Source organism: Histomonas meleagridis (assembly GCF_020186115.1).
Source record: "Histomonas meleagridis strain 2922-C6/04-10x chromosome Unknown contig_48, whole genome shotgun sequence".
Taxonomy (NCBI): domain Eukaryota; phylum Parabasalia; order Tritrichomonadida; family Dientamoebidae; genus Histomonas; species Histomonas meleagridis.
The window spans coordinates 103,825-120,811 of record NW_027150891.1 but is presented as its reverse complement, the minus strand read 5'-3'; the positions used below and the strand labels follow the sequence as shown (position 1 = coordinate 120,811).

Sequence of the window (16,987 nt, the reverse complement as noted above, 5' to 3'; positions counted from 1 at the left end):
ATGAAAGCACTCAACCAGGACTGCATTAACTTACTTTCAAGCGGTCAAGTAATTTCCGGTGTTATTGATGCTGTTAAGGAGTTACTTGAGAATGCTCTTGATTCAGGTGCAAAAACAATCAAAATAAAATTAGAAGATCAAGGTTTACAACGCATTGTTGTTACAGATGATGGTTGTGGAATTACACCAAATGGAAGAGAAACCTGTGGTCTTGCATACACCACTTCTAAAATTCTATCTTTTGAAGATCTCATGAATGATTTAACAACATTTGGGTTTAGAGGCGAAGCACTCCATTCACTATGTTGTGTTGGAGATGTAGAAATTATTACTAGGTGCAAAGATGAAGACACAGCCAAAAAACTCATATTTGATCATAATGGTAATATTTTAAAAACAGAAATTGTTGCAGCTCCTCAAGGAACTTCTGTATCAGTTTGTAATTTGCTCTCTGTTTTCCCGGTACGTGTTCGTGAAGAGCGTGTAAATTTCTCTGTTGATTCTTTGAAAAATCTTCTTTCCAGATATTATCTTGCAGCACCATCAGTTCGTTTTGTTATTGATGCACCACCATTTCTTAATCAAACGCGACCTCCTTTCGCCTCACTTTCACAAGCTGTTACATATGAGTATGGATCTCAAGTTTCCGCTGCACTTGTTGAGAAAAATGCCGAAACTTATAGCGGAGACATCAAGATACGTATGAAGGGATTGGTCCCATCCCCTACATGCGAATGGAAGGACGCATCAACGAGTCGAATGCAATCAAAACAACTTTTGCTCGTTAACGGTCGCCCCGTACGGAACAGTACAATTGAAAAGAAGGTGAATGAGATTTGTTGGGCCAAATTTGGGTCGATTCCAAAAAGGTTTCCACGGTATATCATATGCATTGATTTTTATCGAGATAATCAGATCTGTTCATCAATGATGGATGTTAATGTTGACCCATCAAAAGCTCATATAATATTCTCTGAGGCAAATATTATTATTAAGTTGGTGGAACAATTGTTCGAAAACAAGAAACAACAGATATCTTTCAAAAATATTAGAGAATGGCCATCAACTTTCATCAATTTGTCACATCCGGCAATCGATATTGCATCACTTGGAGGATGCGTATGGAGAGGAGCCGGGTCATACGAAAATTACACGCTGTTTAGCGTTTTGGATTTTTCGAATAATTTGCATCTGATCGCAGCAGACCTCCAAAAGCTATATGAAAAATGCGGCGTACACCCAACAGAAATCGGTAGAACAGATCAATCCGAGTTCATTGTTATGTATTGGGATCAACTTATGGAAATTCATAACGAATCTCCTTGCGTATTCCACTTGTTTCAACTTGATTAAACAATTTATTAAATTTTTAAGATTTTGCTCCTGTGTTTACTTTTGAAGTATAAAATTACAAAGAATGAATGATGAAACAAAATTAAAGAAATGAAAAACCTATAAAAAAGCAGATATTCCATACCAAGTTTAAATGAATAAATGTTTAATAATATCATTGTATTTTACTCACAGTGCTTTTTTGAAGAATTTATTTAAGGGATTTTCATTTTTAACAACTTCCAATTTTTTACAATTGTAAATATTAAAATCTTCTGGTTCTTTGGTAAGAAATATCTTCGGGTACAAGGATCATTATGATCATTATCTATCTTTTCTAAGCAGTTCTTCGTATTCTTTCAAGACGTCTTTATTTCAAATATTAGTTAAAATTAATACAAACATAAATTTCTTTTGTTTTAATACACAATTTAAAAATTTTTCAAACAATTATAATATCTCCAAAATCAAATTTACCCGACTTAAACAGAGAAGAAAAAGAAAACATTTTATTAATAAGCTTGAAATAAAAGAAATTATTACATATCAGATAAAAGTTTGAATATGAAAACAAATAAAAGATATAAACATTTTATTCATTATTCATCGCTTTGAATCTCATTAATTTTTTCATAAAACAATTCGATCATTTCGATTTGTTCCCGATCAAAAGAATCATTTTTTTCCAATGAGTCAAAAATTTCTCTATTTTCCAGCAAACGCTCTGCGAAGTAAGCGCTAAAATTATCATTTCTCATAGAAGCAAACAAAAACAAATCGATCACACTAAAACTTAACATCGGATCATCACAATTACAAAACTCAATAATCTCATCAACTAGCTTCTCAGAAAACAAAGAATAAAAGAAGTCAACGTCATTATGTGCCAAATATTGTATGAAATTTATAAATTGACTTTTTGCCAAAAAATCTTTTCCTCCAAATATTTGCAAAAAATCAACTGATTGAAAGCATTGTAATGCTTCATTCCTCGCATTTATGCTCCTAGAAATTTTATTAATTAACAAATCAAAACAATACTTTACAATTCGGTTTTGACAGTTTACAATGTTCTCAAAAACAACCGTAACGTCAACAGCATTCAAAAATTCTGAATCCATTTGAGAAATTATTGAAATCAGTTCAAAAGTGAGACGTTTAGATTTGACAGAGTCTGTTTGCAAAATTTGCAACAAATCAAAAAACAAATTACTTTCACGAACAAATTCGATTATACCATTAATGTTTTTGCACGCATTAATTAAACCTTTTAAACATTGTTGTTGAATATCATCAATGTCACGAAGATGGGATTTGAGATATAAAAGTAAATTAATAAGTAAATCTCTTGGAATTGTTTCGTTACTATGTGTAAAAATATTTGAAATAACCCAAAAACATTTCTGTCGTATGACAATGTCAAATGGAACCCAATTAATTAGAAATTGAAGAAAAGACGATTGACAAAAATAATTTGGAATGGCTTCTGAATAAAGAATGAAATTACCTGTGCTAGTTAGAATATATTCTTGAACTTGTACATTAGTTGTTTCTTTAAGTGAATCTTGAAAAAAACTAAAAATGTCAATTTCTTGGAGGACTTGAAATAAATCATCATGTCCTTGAATATTTAAACTAAGTAAGTAAAAGAATTCAAATATTTCATTTGAAGCTACAAAAGAAAACGCACGTGCTTTCAGACAGTATAAAAGTGTTGGAGTGACATTAGTAATAAAATTGCCATCTTCGATACCACGACCAATGGAATTTATTTTTGAGATGCAGTCAAGCATTATTACAGGATTATTTGCAAAAACAAGTGATGAATTAAGCATAACTGAAAAAGGAATGAAACATTTTCCTGATTCTTCTTTTTCATTTTGTTCAGCATTTGATAGTAATTGTTTTCTTTTTGTTTTTGTTTTGTTTGACTGGAGTTCATTTCTTTTCATTCGAAGTTTAAATTGATCTAGATCATTTGTGACCGTTTATTTTTGAATTCAATGACCAAATAAGGATTGAAATAATTCGAAAAAAATGTACATTTAAATGAGGAGAAAACAATTCGACTAACAACACTCTAAATCTTCGTTAAAATCAAATTTAATATCACCAGCATTTTTTTAGCCAAAGTTTGCTTTTTAAAGAATATGATCTAATGTAAAAATATACAAGCAACTATGAAAAATTACATAAACTTTATCACGCGCACATAAGTATTTGAATTTGTGCAAACTTTTCTTGTATCGTGGAGGTTATATGGTAAAATTACCCTTTCGTTTTCGGTTTGTTCATTTCCGTTACCGGTTAAGAACACATAAAAACGATCGGTATATAACCGCCATTATGGCGGTTAAAAATCAAACCGACGTTTTTTCGTTCTAACAAAATCAAAATGTAAATATCTTTTAATTCAACACTAAACAGAAGATAATATTAGAGATTCATGCTTACATCTATTTATTGATATTGGTATTTAATTTTGATATATCCAATTCCCATATCATTTAGCTAAATAAATTCACTTAGTTGATGGCTTATTCGCATTTCTCACAAAATTCATGATAACTCATACGCAATGTTTTATTGGCTAATGTTTTTAAGAACAAAAAATGTTTTAATTATAATCCGCTTAAAAATACAAAACAAACAAAGATATTAAGGATCATCAATACATGAGAATTCTTACAAAGTCCTAAACATGTTTCCAGCAGCAAGCCGAAAATTGTTGTAAGTGCAAGAATCTTATCATCAGAAATCATTAAAATGATAAAAGCATATATTAAAGCTCTTGTTATTCCGTATGTGATTGATTTTGGTTTCTGTGCCATCAGTGCGAGGAACATTATCATTTTCATAATGATTTTGTTCCTGTCGACTTTAACGGTCTTTTTAACCGCTTTTTTGACGGTTATTTCATCTGTTTGAGTTTCTTCGTTCATGAAAGAGTTATCAGTCAACGCCAACAGTACGCTGCTTTGTATGTCTTCCATTGACGGCGAAACCACAAATACTCTTGGTCCATCGTTTTTCAAGCATGTTTCTAATCCAAATTTTACCACCATTTCGTGAATAGTCGGATTTCCAAGAATTTCATCGATGCTACATCTTTTACTAGGATCTCTCATCATCATCTTTTTCAAAAGCATATGAACCAATGGCGGTACTTGTACGTTTTCCAACTTCAATTCTGATATTAATTCATCTACAGAAGTGAATTCCTTCAATCTTTTCTCACCAAAATCCCCTGTAAAAGGGTTTTTTCTGTAGAAAAGTGAGAACAATATTACACCAAGTGACCATATATCACTTGCAAATGAATGTGAATATAAATATGATCCACTCGATGACTGAACTAACAGTTCCGGTGCCATTGTTTCAATTGTTCCCGTCGCTCCTGTCCTAGCTGTTTGCTTCATTTGGAATCCGGTATCAATTGATGTTCCGAAATCAGATAAAACAAGTCTTAGCGGCAGCGGCATATTTGTCTTTTCCTCAAAAATCAGAACATTCGACAGCTTCAAATCTCTATGAATGATTCCGAGTGAATGAAGGTGATGTACTGCAACTGCGATATTTAAGAACATTTGCCAAGTTTCTTCTTCAGAGAACTCTTGGAAGTCACCAGACCCATCATCACACATCAGAAGGTTCTCAAGGTTTCCCAAAGGCGCATATTCCATGAGAATGAAAAGACATGGAATCTTTGGCCCAAATGTTGCTGTCTGCCATTCTTCAATCCAACAGTGCTTGTACCCGAGAATAAGAGGGTTAGGCTTTTGTGCGAGTTTTTCTAAAAGTTTCACCTCGGAAATTACTTTTTTGAGCCATGCAAATTCTCCAACTGGTATAACCTTAACAGCATACTCGGCAAGGCGAATCCCCGCAAGAATATGTTCGACTCTGTAAACGCAGCCACATCCACCTTTACCAATTATTTGTCGTATTGGAAAGAACCGCTCAAAATATCCATTCATGAGAAAATCGCCAAGAGAAAATGGAATAGGACCATTGCCACTTAGAATATCTGCAAGAATTTGGAAATATGATGGCGAACTCCATGAAATTGGAACTTCTGGATCAGATGTTTGTGAAACAGTTCGTATTTGTTGTAGTGACGAATTATAGAGTACAAGTGCTCGCTCTGGAGTTTGGAAAACAACATGCCAAGAATTCGAAAAATTGGCTAAATCGCCCATACAAAATGCCTCAAAAAAAATTTGGGGCACCCCAATGTTCTCATGAATAAACTATAGAAAATTCAACAAGAACGTTAAAGGTGAAAAAAATGGAAACAAGTAATCAATTTCAAACAGAAGATAAGAAATTTATACCCTTTAGAAAAAGAAAATCCCATTGGGGTGAACAAGAAACTCGTTATGCTATACCAAATATTGCTACTGTTCTTCCTCCAAATTTACCAGAACCCATTCTTAAGGCTCTCCTCTTAAGAATGCAAATAGAAGAACTTCATTTCAAGTTAAGGAATAAAGACCAATTTATAAATATTCTTTGGAGAGAAAATTCTATTGATACTACAAATTGGGAAAAAATCGATGATGCACTTGAGGGAAGAGCAAAAGAGGCGGCAGGTGCAGAAATTAGGGCTATAGTGAAAGAAATTGATGAAATGTTTCCGCCGAGTTCAACAACAATTTTGAGTCCAAACAATGCGACATAAAAAACACAAATATATTAATCATAGAAATATAAAGTCAATAGGGGAAAGTAAATATTTCATAATGTCTAATAAACCAAATTTTCAAATGTTTTCACATTCTAAAAAATTAATCTAACCAAAGAATACACCAAGCAAAGTATGAATTCTCAAAGTATATTAAGTAAAAACCAAATATCTAAATTTTGAATGTATTGATATTTTCCTTTATCACTGATTTTGATAATCTAATGAATTCCTTACAAACTCTTCGCTATTATAACATTTTCGGTACTTGTAATAAATCAGTAGAAATCAGAAATATATGGAAATAATTTTTATTTATCGGAATTATTTTAAATTAACTTTATAAAGTTTAACTATAATCAGAGCTATAACTACGATTATCCGAGCCATAGCTATAACTATAATCTGAACCGCTGTATGAATATGATCCTTTATCTGAATTATCGGATTTTTCGGATTTTGAATAACTATAGGACTCAGATCCACTATACTGAGAACCAGAGTACTCAGGTGAACCAGAGTAAGAATCTGAGTATGAATATGTGTATGAATCAGAATATGAATATGAATAACCAGAATATGAATAATCTGAATCAGATTGGCTATAATCGGCACGATCATTTTTGCCATTCCTTGCAGGTTCGTTCCTGCTCTGATTTCTTTTCTGTCTTGTATCATCATCGAATTCTCCACGTCGATCTTTTTCTGCTCTTTGACGAGAAGTTGCACGATATCTGATGTTAGAATTAAAAACTACATTTCAATTAACTCGTTTGGCGGCTTTACAGAAATTTCAGCACGGAGATATCTTCCATCAAGTTCTGCTCCGTCTAAATATTCTGCTGCATTTCTGGCTCCTTCAGGGGTTTCGAATTCTGCAAATGCATAACCACGAGACTCGCCAATTCCATCTCTGGACAAATCAACACGATAACATCGACCGAATTGCCTAAGCATTAGCATAACATCCTGAGCTTTAAACTTATATGGTATGTTTGATACAAACACAATTCTATTTCTCCATGAATAGCTGCGCTCTGGTCTTTTTCTTTCGCCAGAATCCATCTTTTTTGCCAAAGCTCTTTGTCAAACAACTGTTGACAACAAAAGTGTCGTATTTTAAAAAGTGACTTTTTAAAAAAAATGCTGAATTAAAATGATCAAGAATTGAACTGCATCTAAAACTAGATGATGAATTTAAACCAATTTTGAGTTTATTGAAACAATTGGCTATATAAAAGATTCTCAGTTAAATTAAACATAAAATGTTTTGTCAATTGATCACATCGCAACTCAAAATCAATTAAAATTTTAAATGTTTAATAATATAAAGCTATAATACAGTAAGTTCAGTTGTACAAGCAATTGATCATTCATGAATACGTGTAATTTCTGCATAATTATTTTATCAATTCACAAAATCCCAAAAACAAAAGCAAATATTTATATTTACGCATTTAAACATCTGTTGGTATTTCTTCATTTTCGAGTAACAGCAACGCCTGCACGTCGTCTTCCATTATGGTCAAGCAATCTTCTAATTGGTTTCTTAGTGCGTCATCCAACTCATCGCTATTTTCGATTGTTTGGAATGTTTGATTAAAGTATTCATTCAATTCATCGGAGAACTTTTTTCGTAACTTATTCAACAAATCATTAAAAAGAGGAAATGTCATTTTAATAATCACGAAAACAAATGTGTAAAATATCGATGGAACATTTTGTTGGGAAGTAACAAACGAAATGATACTAATTAACAATGAGTCGTAAACATTTTGTTGGAACTTTTGTAAGTCGACAACATTGAAGTAATTTATTAAACATTTAATAAGTTTCTTGGAATTGTTTATATCATTTTCAGGTCTTAAGAAGAATTCCGTCGAAAACTTTAACAAATATACTAAAACATTTTCGATTGGCTTAATTTCAATTTGCGTTTTTCTTATTAAATTTAATAATTTAATATTCACATTTATGAAAATATCTTCGTTACAAAGATATTTTATATTTAATTTTATAATCAAATCAAAAAATTCACTTAAAAAATCATTAAAAAATGTATCACCATAAAGACAAAAAACTCCGAAATTTAATGATGAATACGAAAGGAAATTCGAGATTATTTCCATTATATTTATTAAAATTATAACAACTTCTTTACAATGATAATTAATATCTTTTATATAATTTATAAGATTTTGTGAATTATTTATTACATCTTTCACAAGTTGAAGTGAATTTGTATTAACTAAAGTATAAAAATTAATGTTCGAAAACAATTTTAAGAATTCAGATTTTTGTTGACACGTTATATCAAAGTTCATTTTATTATTAAGGATAAAGTTTGCGTAATTAATGTTTTTACTTTCATTTAGAATGGAAATACAATATAAATCCGAGAAAATGATTAAATTAATTTTTTGATTACCAGCAACAAAATAAATATGAAAAAGAAATCGAACGAAATTATATAAATGTTCAACATATTCATCATCAGTCACAATAACAAAATCCAAATTATTTATATAATCAATAAATTGTTGATTAAAACATCCATAAACATTTGGACTAAAGTCGAAAACTTTATTAATTTCATGAATCAAATGAACATTTTGTTTATTAATCAGTAAAACGTTTATTAAATGTATTAACAACTCCAAAAATGAATTAAAAACATTTATATTAATTTTATCCATTGTTAAATAACAAATATAAAACTCACGTAAATAATTACATAAACTTAATTCTAAATAATATAACATCGAATTATCTTCAATTTGATCATCGCCGATTTGAACATTATGAAAAAAGTTAATTAATGTGTTATTTAATTCTAAATCGATTTCAAGATAAACGAAATAATTATAATTCTCGTTATTATGATGGTTTTGAAGTAAATAACTTAAGATTTCGATTATAATACTTAAGCTACAATTATTTGGGAAAATTATAAACAAATTACAAAAATTTGTTATTTCTTCTTTATAATGTTGACTTAGAAATGTCCCCAAGTTATTAAATAACATTATCGACGGATCTTCATATAAATTCTCAATGATTTCTTGTTGATATTCCGTTTCTTCGATCATTGAATCAATAAAAGTGTTTTTGATTTGCGTTTGCATGTTAATATATAATTGAACTTGTTCTTCATTGAAATGTACAAATGGAATATCAGATAACCAAAATTGTATCATGTTATCGATTAATATATAATTGGAATGAATTTTGATGGGAGTGAAAATGATTAAACTGAAGTTAAAAATTTGATTGATGAAATTCATACAAAAATCATCAACCGCCATTTCACGAATCTCTTTCATATCTTTGAGAGTTAATAATATAAATGATATTTCTAACAGTTGAATTGTTGATGTTTTGCTTTCGTTGAGTAATCGAATTATCAAATTCATAAGATCAAATAAAAAATGTAATTTGTCGGCATAATCAACTTTTAAAAACTTACGAAGAAGTGAGAGAAGTTTGGCTGATGTTTGTGTGGGCGAATTGACGATTACTTCCTCGAAATTATTTAAACCGTTATTTGAAAAAATGGCTGACATTAAACTATTGTTAGCTGGAAATCGTTTTATGACTGAAAATAAACATTTTGCACTTAACAAGAAAATGTTAAATGAAGATAAAGATTGAATATTAGTTGTTAGAATCCGAACAATTCCTTCGATTTCTTGAAAAGATTTGACATGCTTAACAAAGTCTGAAAAAATATGCAATCCAACATATAAATTTGATTCGTTTTCTGGTAAAATTGTGTTCAATAATATCGAACCTTTTTCTGTTTCTTCTTTATAGAGAAGTGTAAATAACTTTGATAAAGATGAAATTAAATATGGTATTCCTTGGAACCTTTGAATATTATTAATACAAAATGGATTGAACCAACTTTGAATTTGTATAATTGGAACTAAATTATCTTTAACATACTTTGCAAGTGTAATGAGGCAAAAGTTGACTGTTTTTAGATCAATTTCATTGCATGCTAATGTATCAATTAAAAAAAATGCAGATGCATTAGTATTATTAAATAATTGATAAATACCATCTAGTAATTTTTGTGGTGTGCTTGATGAATATGCATTAACTACCAATTCATTTAATTTCTCTGGTGTTAACAATTCATCAGCTATCCTTTCCATTCCAAATACGATCAAAAAGTATTGAATTTCAGAAAAAGAAAAAAATAAAAATTCTGACTTCCAGGAAATGAAACTAATTGCTCATATAATTGATATTATAATTTAAGATATTTTTAATCAAAATATTTTAGCTAATATTTCTTTTTTTATGCAATAAATGTTACCACATTTTCATTATTTCCATGAACCCAAATAAAAGGCGGCATAGCATCACTTACAAAATCTAATATACCTAGCCAGAATGCTGGGTCTTGGCTTGTTCTTGGAATTAACATTGAACATAAAATCAATGAACTATTTTCAGAATGTTCTAAAATCAATTCTCTTAATCTTAAGAAAGTATTTAAGTTACTTGTATCAGTTTCATTTTGAATGTTTAAGTTTAGATTATTCCATTGTTGTATTGTTTGATCAGAAGGTGGAGCATCGATTGCAAGAACATTTACTTCTGCTTTAATTCTAAACATTTCCAATAAATGTGCCATTTTTAGTTGGAATTCTAAAATGTATTGTTCATTTGATATAATAGTAAACACTCTTAATTTACAATGTTTCCATTTTGGATATTGATCAAGTAAATGTGCAAATAATATAATTAATCCACCATCATCAGCAAGCCACCAAACATCTATAGGCCATCTTTGTTCTATATTTGTATCAAATAATTCAAACCCACGTGAAATAGCTACTCCAAGATTTCCATCAAGTGCTGCACCTACCATATCAAATATATATGTGTTATCATAAGTTGTTTTAATAAAAGGTATTGCTAAAATATTTGGTCCTATTTTACCAAGTTTACATGTATTACTTACATACAATACAAATTGAACGGGATCAATTTTTTTCCAATTTCTAGTATAGTATTCATCTAAGTTAGGTTTTTCTTCTGTTTCTTCGCCAATACAAGAAACACATAGAAGTGAATAAGCTTGTTCAATGATTTGTTTAAATGGAACAATATTCTTTAATTGCTTTTCAATGTTTCCTACTTCATAATTTATTACAAACTCAATTTCAGGATGATATGATTTAACATGCTCTGGAATTTTCTTTAATGTATCAATTCCATTAATAGTCCTAGTAAAAAGAAGTGATTGCGTAAATTCACCCCAACTTGCATTTGGTTTTTCATTCCAATGGAAATACATAAATAATAAAACTGTAATACCTATCACGACAAAAGCAAATTGCCAACTAATCAAAAACATTGCAGCAATGCAAAACGAAGCTCCTAAAATAGCTGTTATAGGATGATAATACTTCCAGGCAGGTCTCCATGAAGGTGAATGACTCATTTTCCCTACTAAACAACTTTGGCAGACAATTGCATAACTAATTAAGAAAAATTGAGTAAGAGCTTTGCTTACTGCATTTAAGTTTTCGAAAATAAAAGTACATACGACAGTAATTGCCCAACCAAGAACAAAACCTCGTATTGGATCATCAGATCCTTCTTTTCCTTTTTCAAAGAACATGAAAATTTTAGGCAATAAATTATCTCTACATAATGCTTGAAATGTTTTAGGGCCACCTACTAAACAAGCTGATGCAGATGATACTGAAGCAGCAATTACACCAAACGTAATAAAATATTTCCAAACAGAAATATCAGCTAATATATGCATATTTGTATGTAATGTATCTCTATCACCAGCAGAAGAAATTATCAAAGCTGTCAGTATATATAAAAATGTTGTAAAAGCAATTGCACCTAATGTTCCATATGGAATTGATTTTTGAGGCTTTTTAAGATCACCACTGATGTTAGCACCTGCCATAATGCCAGTACATCCTGGGAAAAAAACAGCAAATATTGACCAAAAATTATTTCCATTTCGAAAATCTGGACCAAAGTTATTTTTTACATTTGTAATCGTCCATTTTGGATTTGAAGGAATACAAAATCCAAAAGTAATAGCAAACAAAGATAGTACGATTAATACAGCTAATATATACTGCAAATAAAATTCCCATTCTAAAGAAATAATATCTGTTATTAACAATATTGTGACAAGAGTTATACCAATTATAGGAATATCATATTTCCCATCTTTTGTAATATTTTTACCTACTAATTCATGAATAACTTCAGTAAAACCATATGCATTTAAAACAGTACCAAAAGTTGTTGCAAATGAAAACATTACTCCAATTGTTCCACCAAAATCAGCACCTAATGATCTTGATATGAAATAATAAACGCCACCACCTTTCACAGTTCCATTAGTTGCAAGTGCTGACAACGATAAAGCTGTTAACGTAGTTGTAATACCACATAATAAAATTAAAACAATTGTTAATCCAAGACCAAGATTGCCAACAACCCATCCAAGTCTAAGATAATAAACAACAGACAAAATATTAAGTGTGCACCTAAGGAAAACACCACTAAACGTCCCATAGTTCCCACCTTTTTTTTCTTGCTTCTTCATGCTAACATAGTTGCCAACACCATCTTGTCCATGCCTGAGCTGTTTGGGATTCGATCGCTTGATGGCAAAAGATCTATAAAACATTGTTGATGGCATTGCCTCACTGGTGTCAATAACTGAGGGGATCATCTCATTATCAGGAGGACGTACCTCATTTTCAGTGCCAAGTTGATCATTTGGATCTTCTTTATCAAAAGACTTATATGCAAATGTATGACTCATTTTGATTAGATAATTTTTTTATAACTTTCGAAAACTATAAAGAAAAAACCAAATATATAAAAAGAAAAAATTAACACATATTCCACAAGTTAACAATTTTGGTTCTAAAAACATTTTTTTATAGGAAATTCAATTTTGATTCCGCCGAAAAGATAAATTGAATTCATAAGTAAGATGTTTGGCCTAAACCTTCTTGAATTCTTTTCCAAAGTTAACAGTGTTATGGATTCAGCGTTGATTTAAACAAATTAAATAATTAATAAAACTTTAAAAGAATTTCAAACGGTTGAAATACATAGCTAAAACGAATAGATATGCATTCCTTGTGTTTGTGTGTTGGAATGTCTTAGAGCACCAAGGTAAAACAATTCAGCTTGGCCACTTGACATCCGAATGACACTTTTCCAATCGACCAAAGCGGCTGTTTATCAAAAAGTGCCATTTTAACCAGCATTCTTTTTACGAAATCAAAAAATATTCATATCTCAATATTAATCTTATTACTATGCATTTTAGTTGGCAAAGAATTCTTTGATTATGTTTTTTTATTAGGTGAAGTTTGATATTAATGTAATATTCTGATAAAGATCTTTGAATCATGTAACTGCTTAAATATATTGTCACTTTTTTACACGTAGCTTAAATTGTAAGTTTTACACCAACTTCAAATTTTCACTTTTTAAAAAAAAATAGAAAAACGACAAGAAATGTTTGCTTTCTTGATATTCAAGCTTTGCTCATCCTATTATCCAACAGAAACTATATCATGGCAGCCAAAACCAAATACGCCAGCTTGGCCATCAGAAACAGAAGAATGGAGTATACCACCGACGGAATATCCAAATCAAGTAAATCCTTCTTCATCAACCATTGAAATTGTTGGTATAGCAATTGCTGCAGTCTTCTCTTCTGCGTGTATTATAATTGTAGCAATAGTTTGGATTTTTGGTCCTAAACTTCAAAAGGGAAGAGATAGGATGGATAAGAAACTTGATCAACCACTTGTTGAAAGTATGAACGATATTCATACCAAATAAATAGTTTATGTACAATTGTATATTATTATTTTTGTTTCAATTTACGATAAATTAAGTTTCAAGTTTCGCTTGCAAGTTACGATTTAAACCAAAGAAGGAAGTCTTTGAGATCTTGTTTTAATATTTTTTGAGTGATCTATTTTTTATAGAAATTTCCTTTGTCCAAATACATTTTTAGATTTTTCGTTTGTGGCACATAAACAATTTAATAATTTACAAGGTAGTGTTTCATAGATGCATCATTTTTAAAGCAATTAAATTTTATAATAAATTTTTTCGAGTGATGTTAATCAGTCACATGTATAATTAGGTGTTCTGGTCTAGGAATTATTTAATTTACTTAAGTCATTGTGAATTAGAAAGTTATTTATCAAAACACATTAATATAATAACTGTTTACATATTATTCAATTTATCTTTTAATATAAGGCAATCAAATAAATCTTAAAATTATGAAAGATGTATAATTATTAATAATATTTATTTTCTAATGTTTTTACATTTTAAAAAAAAATGAAAAATAATTTGTTTTTTTTTATTTTATTTTCCATTGCAACAATTCAACTGATTTTCAATAAACACCAATCTCCTTTCCAATTGTGTTAACTTTTGATTTAGGTCAGCAATACGTCCTCTTACGTTTGAATGAAAAGTGTTTAAAAATCGGACAACTCTCATCATCCCAAGAGATATGCTTTGTGTGAATTCACGATTTTGGAAATCACTTTCAACAGCAGCTCGAATAGACTGATTTTCGGACATATTGCTTTTGACATTACATAAAAATTTTATGTCCATCCGATAGATCCAACGGCAAATTTGTAATTTCAGATAAATTAAAACAAACAATGTCAACTCAAATTTATAATAATAAAATTAATTTTAAGAAACATTTTTTAGAGATGTTATAATTATTTATATTACGCAATTGTGCATAAAGGCCTTATAACCAAGTATGAAACTTTTTTTCTTAATATTTTATTGCGAATTTCATCCATTTTTTATTGAATGTATTCTTGTATTGCACGATTAACTTTGCAAGTTACGTTATATTCATTTTTCAGCTCTTTAATCATTATTTGTACCTGTAATTAAGCTTCTTTGTGTATAACTTGTGATTGAGTCATTAACAATTCTTTTAAGATAGCTTATTTTGTTTGCAATGTTGTTTTGAATATTTTCATCAAAGAATTCAGATAATATTCTCATTGTATCGTTAAGTTTTTGCATTAAATAATTTTTGATTTCCATTTTAACTCTTTCATCATAGAATCGATTCTAAACCAATTGCGTTTTCACAATTATTTTTCATTTGGTCAAGTAAGTTTTCGAAGAATGGGGCTCTTGACTATGTTATTTGATTTTATTTCTATACTTTTGTTCATTATTTCTATTTGAATCAACGTTACTTTTATAAGATTGAAGACTTTGTTCAGTATTTTCTCCTGTAACTATTTCTATTTCTTCTAGTATGTTCTTAATGAAGAAATTTGAGTTCTAACATATTTATATGCTTTTTCTTGTACTTCATTGAATTCACTTTTTGTTATTTTATTTAAGCATTCATCACTGTTTATTTGAATTTGGTTCATAGCAATTGTATGAATTTCATTGTAATCAGTTGATGGACTTCGATGAATATTATTCATTAAAATTGCTTTTCGGATGGTAAAATTTCATCAATTCCTTTCTTAATCAATAAATATAATTCATTTATTTTTTCATTTTTAATAATATTCAGTTAAACGTTTTGATATTTTTTTGTAAACGTGCTTAGCTTGGAAATTAAAACCGTATTTTTTTCAATGTATAAACTATTCATTCCAAAATTGAGTGAGCAGAATTTTGACAAAGTCTGTTTGCATCTTTTTTCTCTAAAAGGTAATTTATTTTAATGATAAAGCAAAGACCTCATGAAAAATGGTAAAAGATTATAACTTAGTATTTCAAAGATCAAAAATGTATACTTAAAAAAGAATGGTTATTCCCAATAAATAATTTAAAATTTGATAAAAACAGTTACAAAACACATGTTAATAATTAGAACTGAATAAAGCAATAGAACTGGTGAGAAATATTTTAGATTACGATTCAGTTGTTGTATAATATTCATCAGTGTAATATCCATCACTTCCATAAGAATAATATGATGAATCTGTGCCAGAGTGATCAGGTTGTGGTGGTTGCTGTGGTGGAGCAGCTGGTGGAGGTGAAACAGGTGCTGGAGGAGGAGTTGACTGTTGTGGTGGAGCAGCTGGTGGTGGTGCTTCAGGTGCTGGAGGAGGAGGAGATTGTGGTTGTGGCTTTGTCTGCTTCTTGCTTGAAGACGCAGATGGTTCGTCAACTTCTTTGCACATTGACCTGAGTTAACCGTCAGTCTCCGAACAAGAATAACGGTTTGGCTGAAAAAGTCATCGGATTTGAATAAGATCTCATTCAAAAACCCCTTTCCCAAAAAGTTACGCGGACATTCGGAAAGTTTCCATTTTGACATATCAAAAAATTTATTAAATTTCATCTTTTTTTTTCTTGATGTCACCAAAACCTTTCGTACTTGGAAGTTTTTCTTCTAAAACTGATTAATTTTAGAATATATTAAAGGAAAATCAAATGTCATTTTCATAGCCATCTTTTAAAAAATTATTTTTGTGTTAAAACAATTTAATTTTTAATTTTTTGTACAATAGAAATAAAAAAGAATAAGATGAGACACACAAAAATAGTAATTGTTATTTAGGGAATCAAACTAAACGATTTACCACAAAACAAAACATTTTTTTTTTTCATTTTTAGACAAATACTTAAATCAAATTTATTTCAAGATATGAAACATTTTTCTTCAGGCTTTCCTCCATGCGCCTCCAAGAAATTCATCACATCCACCGAATTATATTTCTTAGCTAAGTCATAAGCTGTTACACCTTTTCTAGCCTTTGCTAATGGGTCGAAACCTATTGATAGTAAATATTCTATCATTTCTATTCTTTCATTTGCTGCTGCCCAATGTAAAGCATTCCAAAACACAACAAATAAATTCCGAAAATGTCAAACAAATTTTTGAATCTGTAACATTAATATCAGCGCCACATTTTACGAGTAACTTCGTGACTTCTAATTGTC

General features: G+C 29.8%; 7 protein-coding genes across 7 annotated transcripts; 3 read left to right on the top strand and 4 right to left on the bottom strand.

Moving 5' to 3' along the window:
- Positions 1 to 1,353, top strand: GO595_006779 (DNA mismatch repair protein PMS1; the record flags this gene model as incomplete). The annotated part of the gene is made up of 1 exon (XM_067920169.1): positions 1 to 1,353. One exon carries the CDS (start codon positions 1 to 3, stop codon positions 1,351 to 1,353), a length of 1,353 nt encoding a protein of 450 aa, XP_067772999.1.
- A 2,600-nt stretch (positions 1,354 to 3,953) lies between these two features.
- On the bottom strand, positions 3,954 to 5,531 carry GO595_006778 (putative protein kinase; the record flags this gene model as incomplete). Its single annotated transcript, XM_067920168.1, has 1 exon — positions 3,954 to 5,531. The coding sequence occupies one exon, from the start codon at positions 5,529 to 5,531 to the stop codon at positions 3,954 to 3,956; it is 1,578 nt and encodes a 525-aa protein (XP_067772998.1).
- An 89-nt stretch (positions 5,532 to 5,620) lies between these two features.
- Positions 5,621 to 6,013, top strand: GO595_006777 (uncharacterized protein; the record flags this gene model as incomplete). The annotated part of the gene is made up of 1 exon (XM_067920167.1): positions 5,621 to 6,013. One exon carries the CDS (start codon positions 5,621 to 5,623, stop codon positions 6,011 to 6,013), a length of 393 nt encoding a protein of 130 aa, XP_067772997.1.
- Positions 6,014 to 6,769: 756 nt separating this feature from the next.
- On the bottom strand, positions 6,770 to 7,081 carry GO595_006776 (telomere maintenance protein; the record flags this gene model as incomplete). Its single annotated transcript, XM_067920166.1, has 1 exon — positions 6,770 to 7,081. One exon carries the CDS (start codon positions 7,079 to 7,081, stop codon positions 6,770 to 6,772), a length of 312 nt encoding a protein of 103 aa, XP_067772996.1.
- A 3,238-nt stretch (positions 7,082 to 10,319) lies between these two features.
- Positions 10,320 to 12,830, bottom strand: GO595_006775 (Amino acid permease family protein; the record flags this gene model as incomplete). The annotated part of the gene is made up of 1 exon (XM_067920165.1): positions 10,320 to 12,830. One exon carries the CDS (start codon positions 12,828 to 12,830, stop codon positions 10,320 to 10,322), a length of 2,511 nt encoding a protein of 836 aa, XP_067772995.1.
- A 707-nt stretch (positions 12,831 to 13,537) lies between these two features.
- Positions 13,538 to 13,867, top strand: GO595_006774 (uncharacterized protein; the record flags this gene model as incomplete). The annotated part of the gene is made up of 1 exon (XM_067920164.1): positions 13,538 to 13,867. One exon carries the CDS (start codon positions 13,538 to 13,540, stop codon positions 13,865 to 13,867), a length of 330 nt encoding a protein of 109 aa, XP_067772994.1.
- Positions 13,868 to 15,951: 2,084 nt separating this feature from the next.
- GO595_006773 (uncharacterized protein) lies at positions 15,952 to 16,224 on the bottom strand (the record flags this gene model as incomplete). Its single annotated transcript, XM_067920163.1, has 1 exon — positions 15,952 to 16,224. One exon carries the CDS (start codon positions 16,222 to 16,224, stop codon positions 15,952 to 15,954), a length of 273 nt encoding a protein of 90 aa, XP_067772993.1.
- Positions 16,225 to 16,987: the final 763 nt, after the last annotated feature.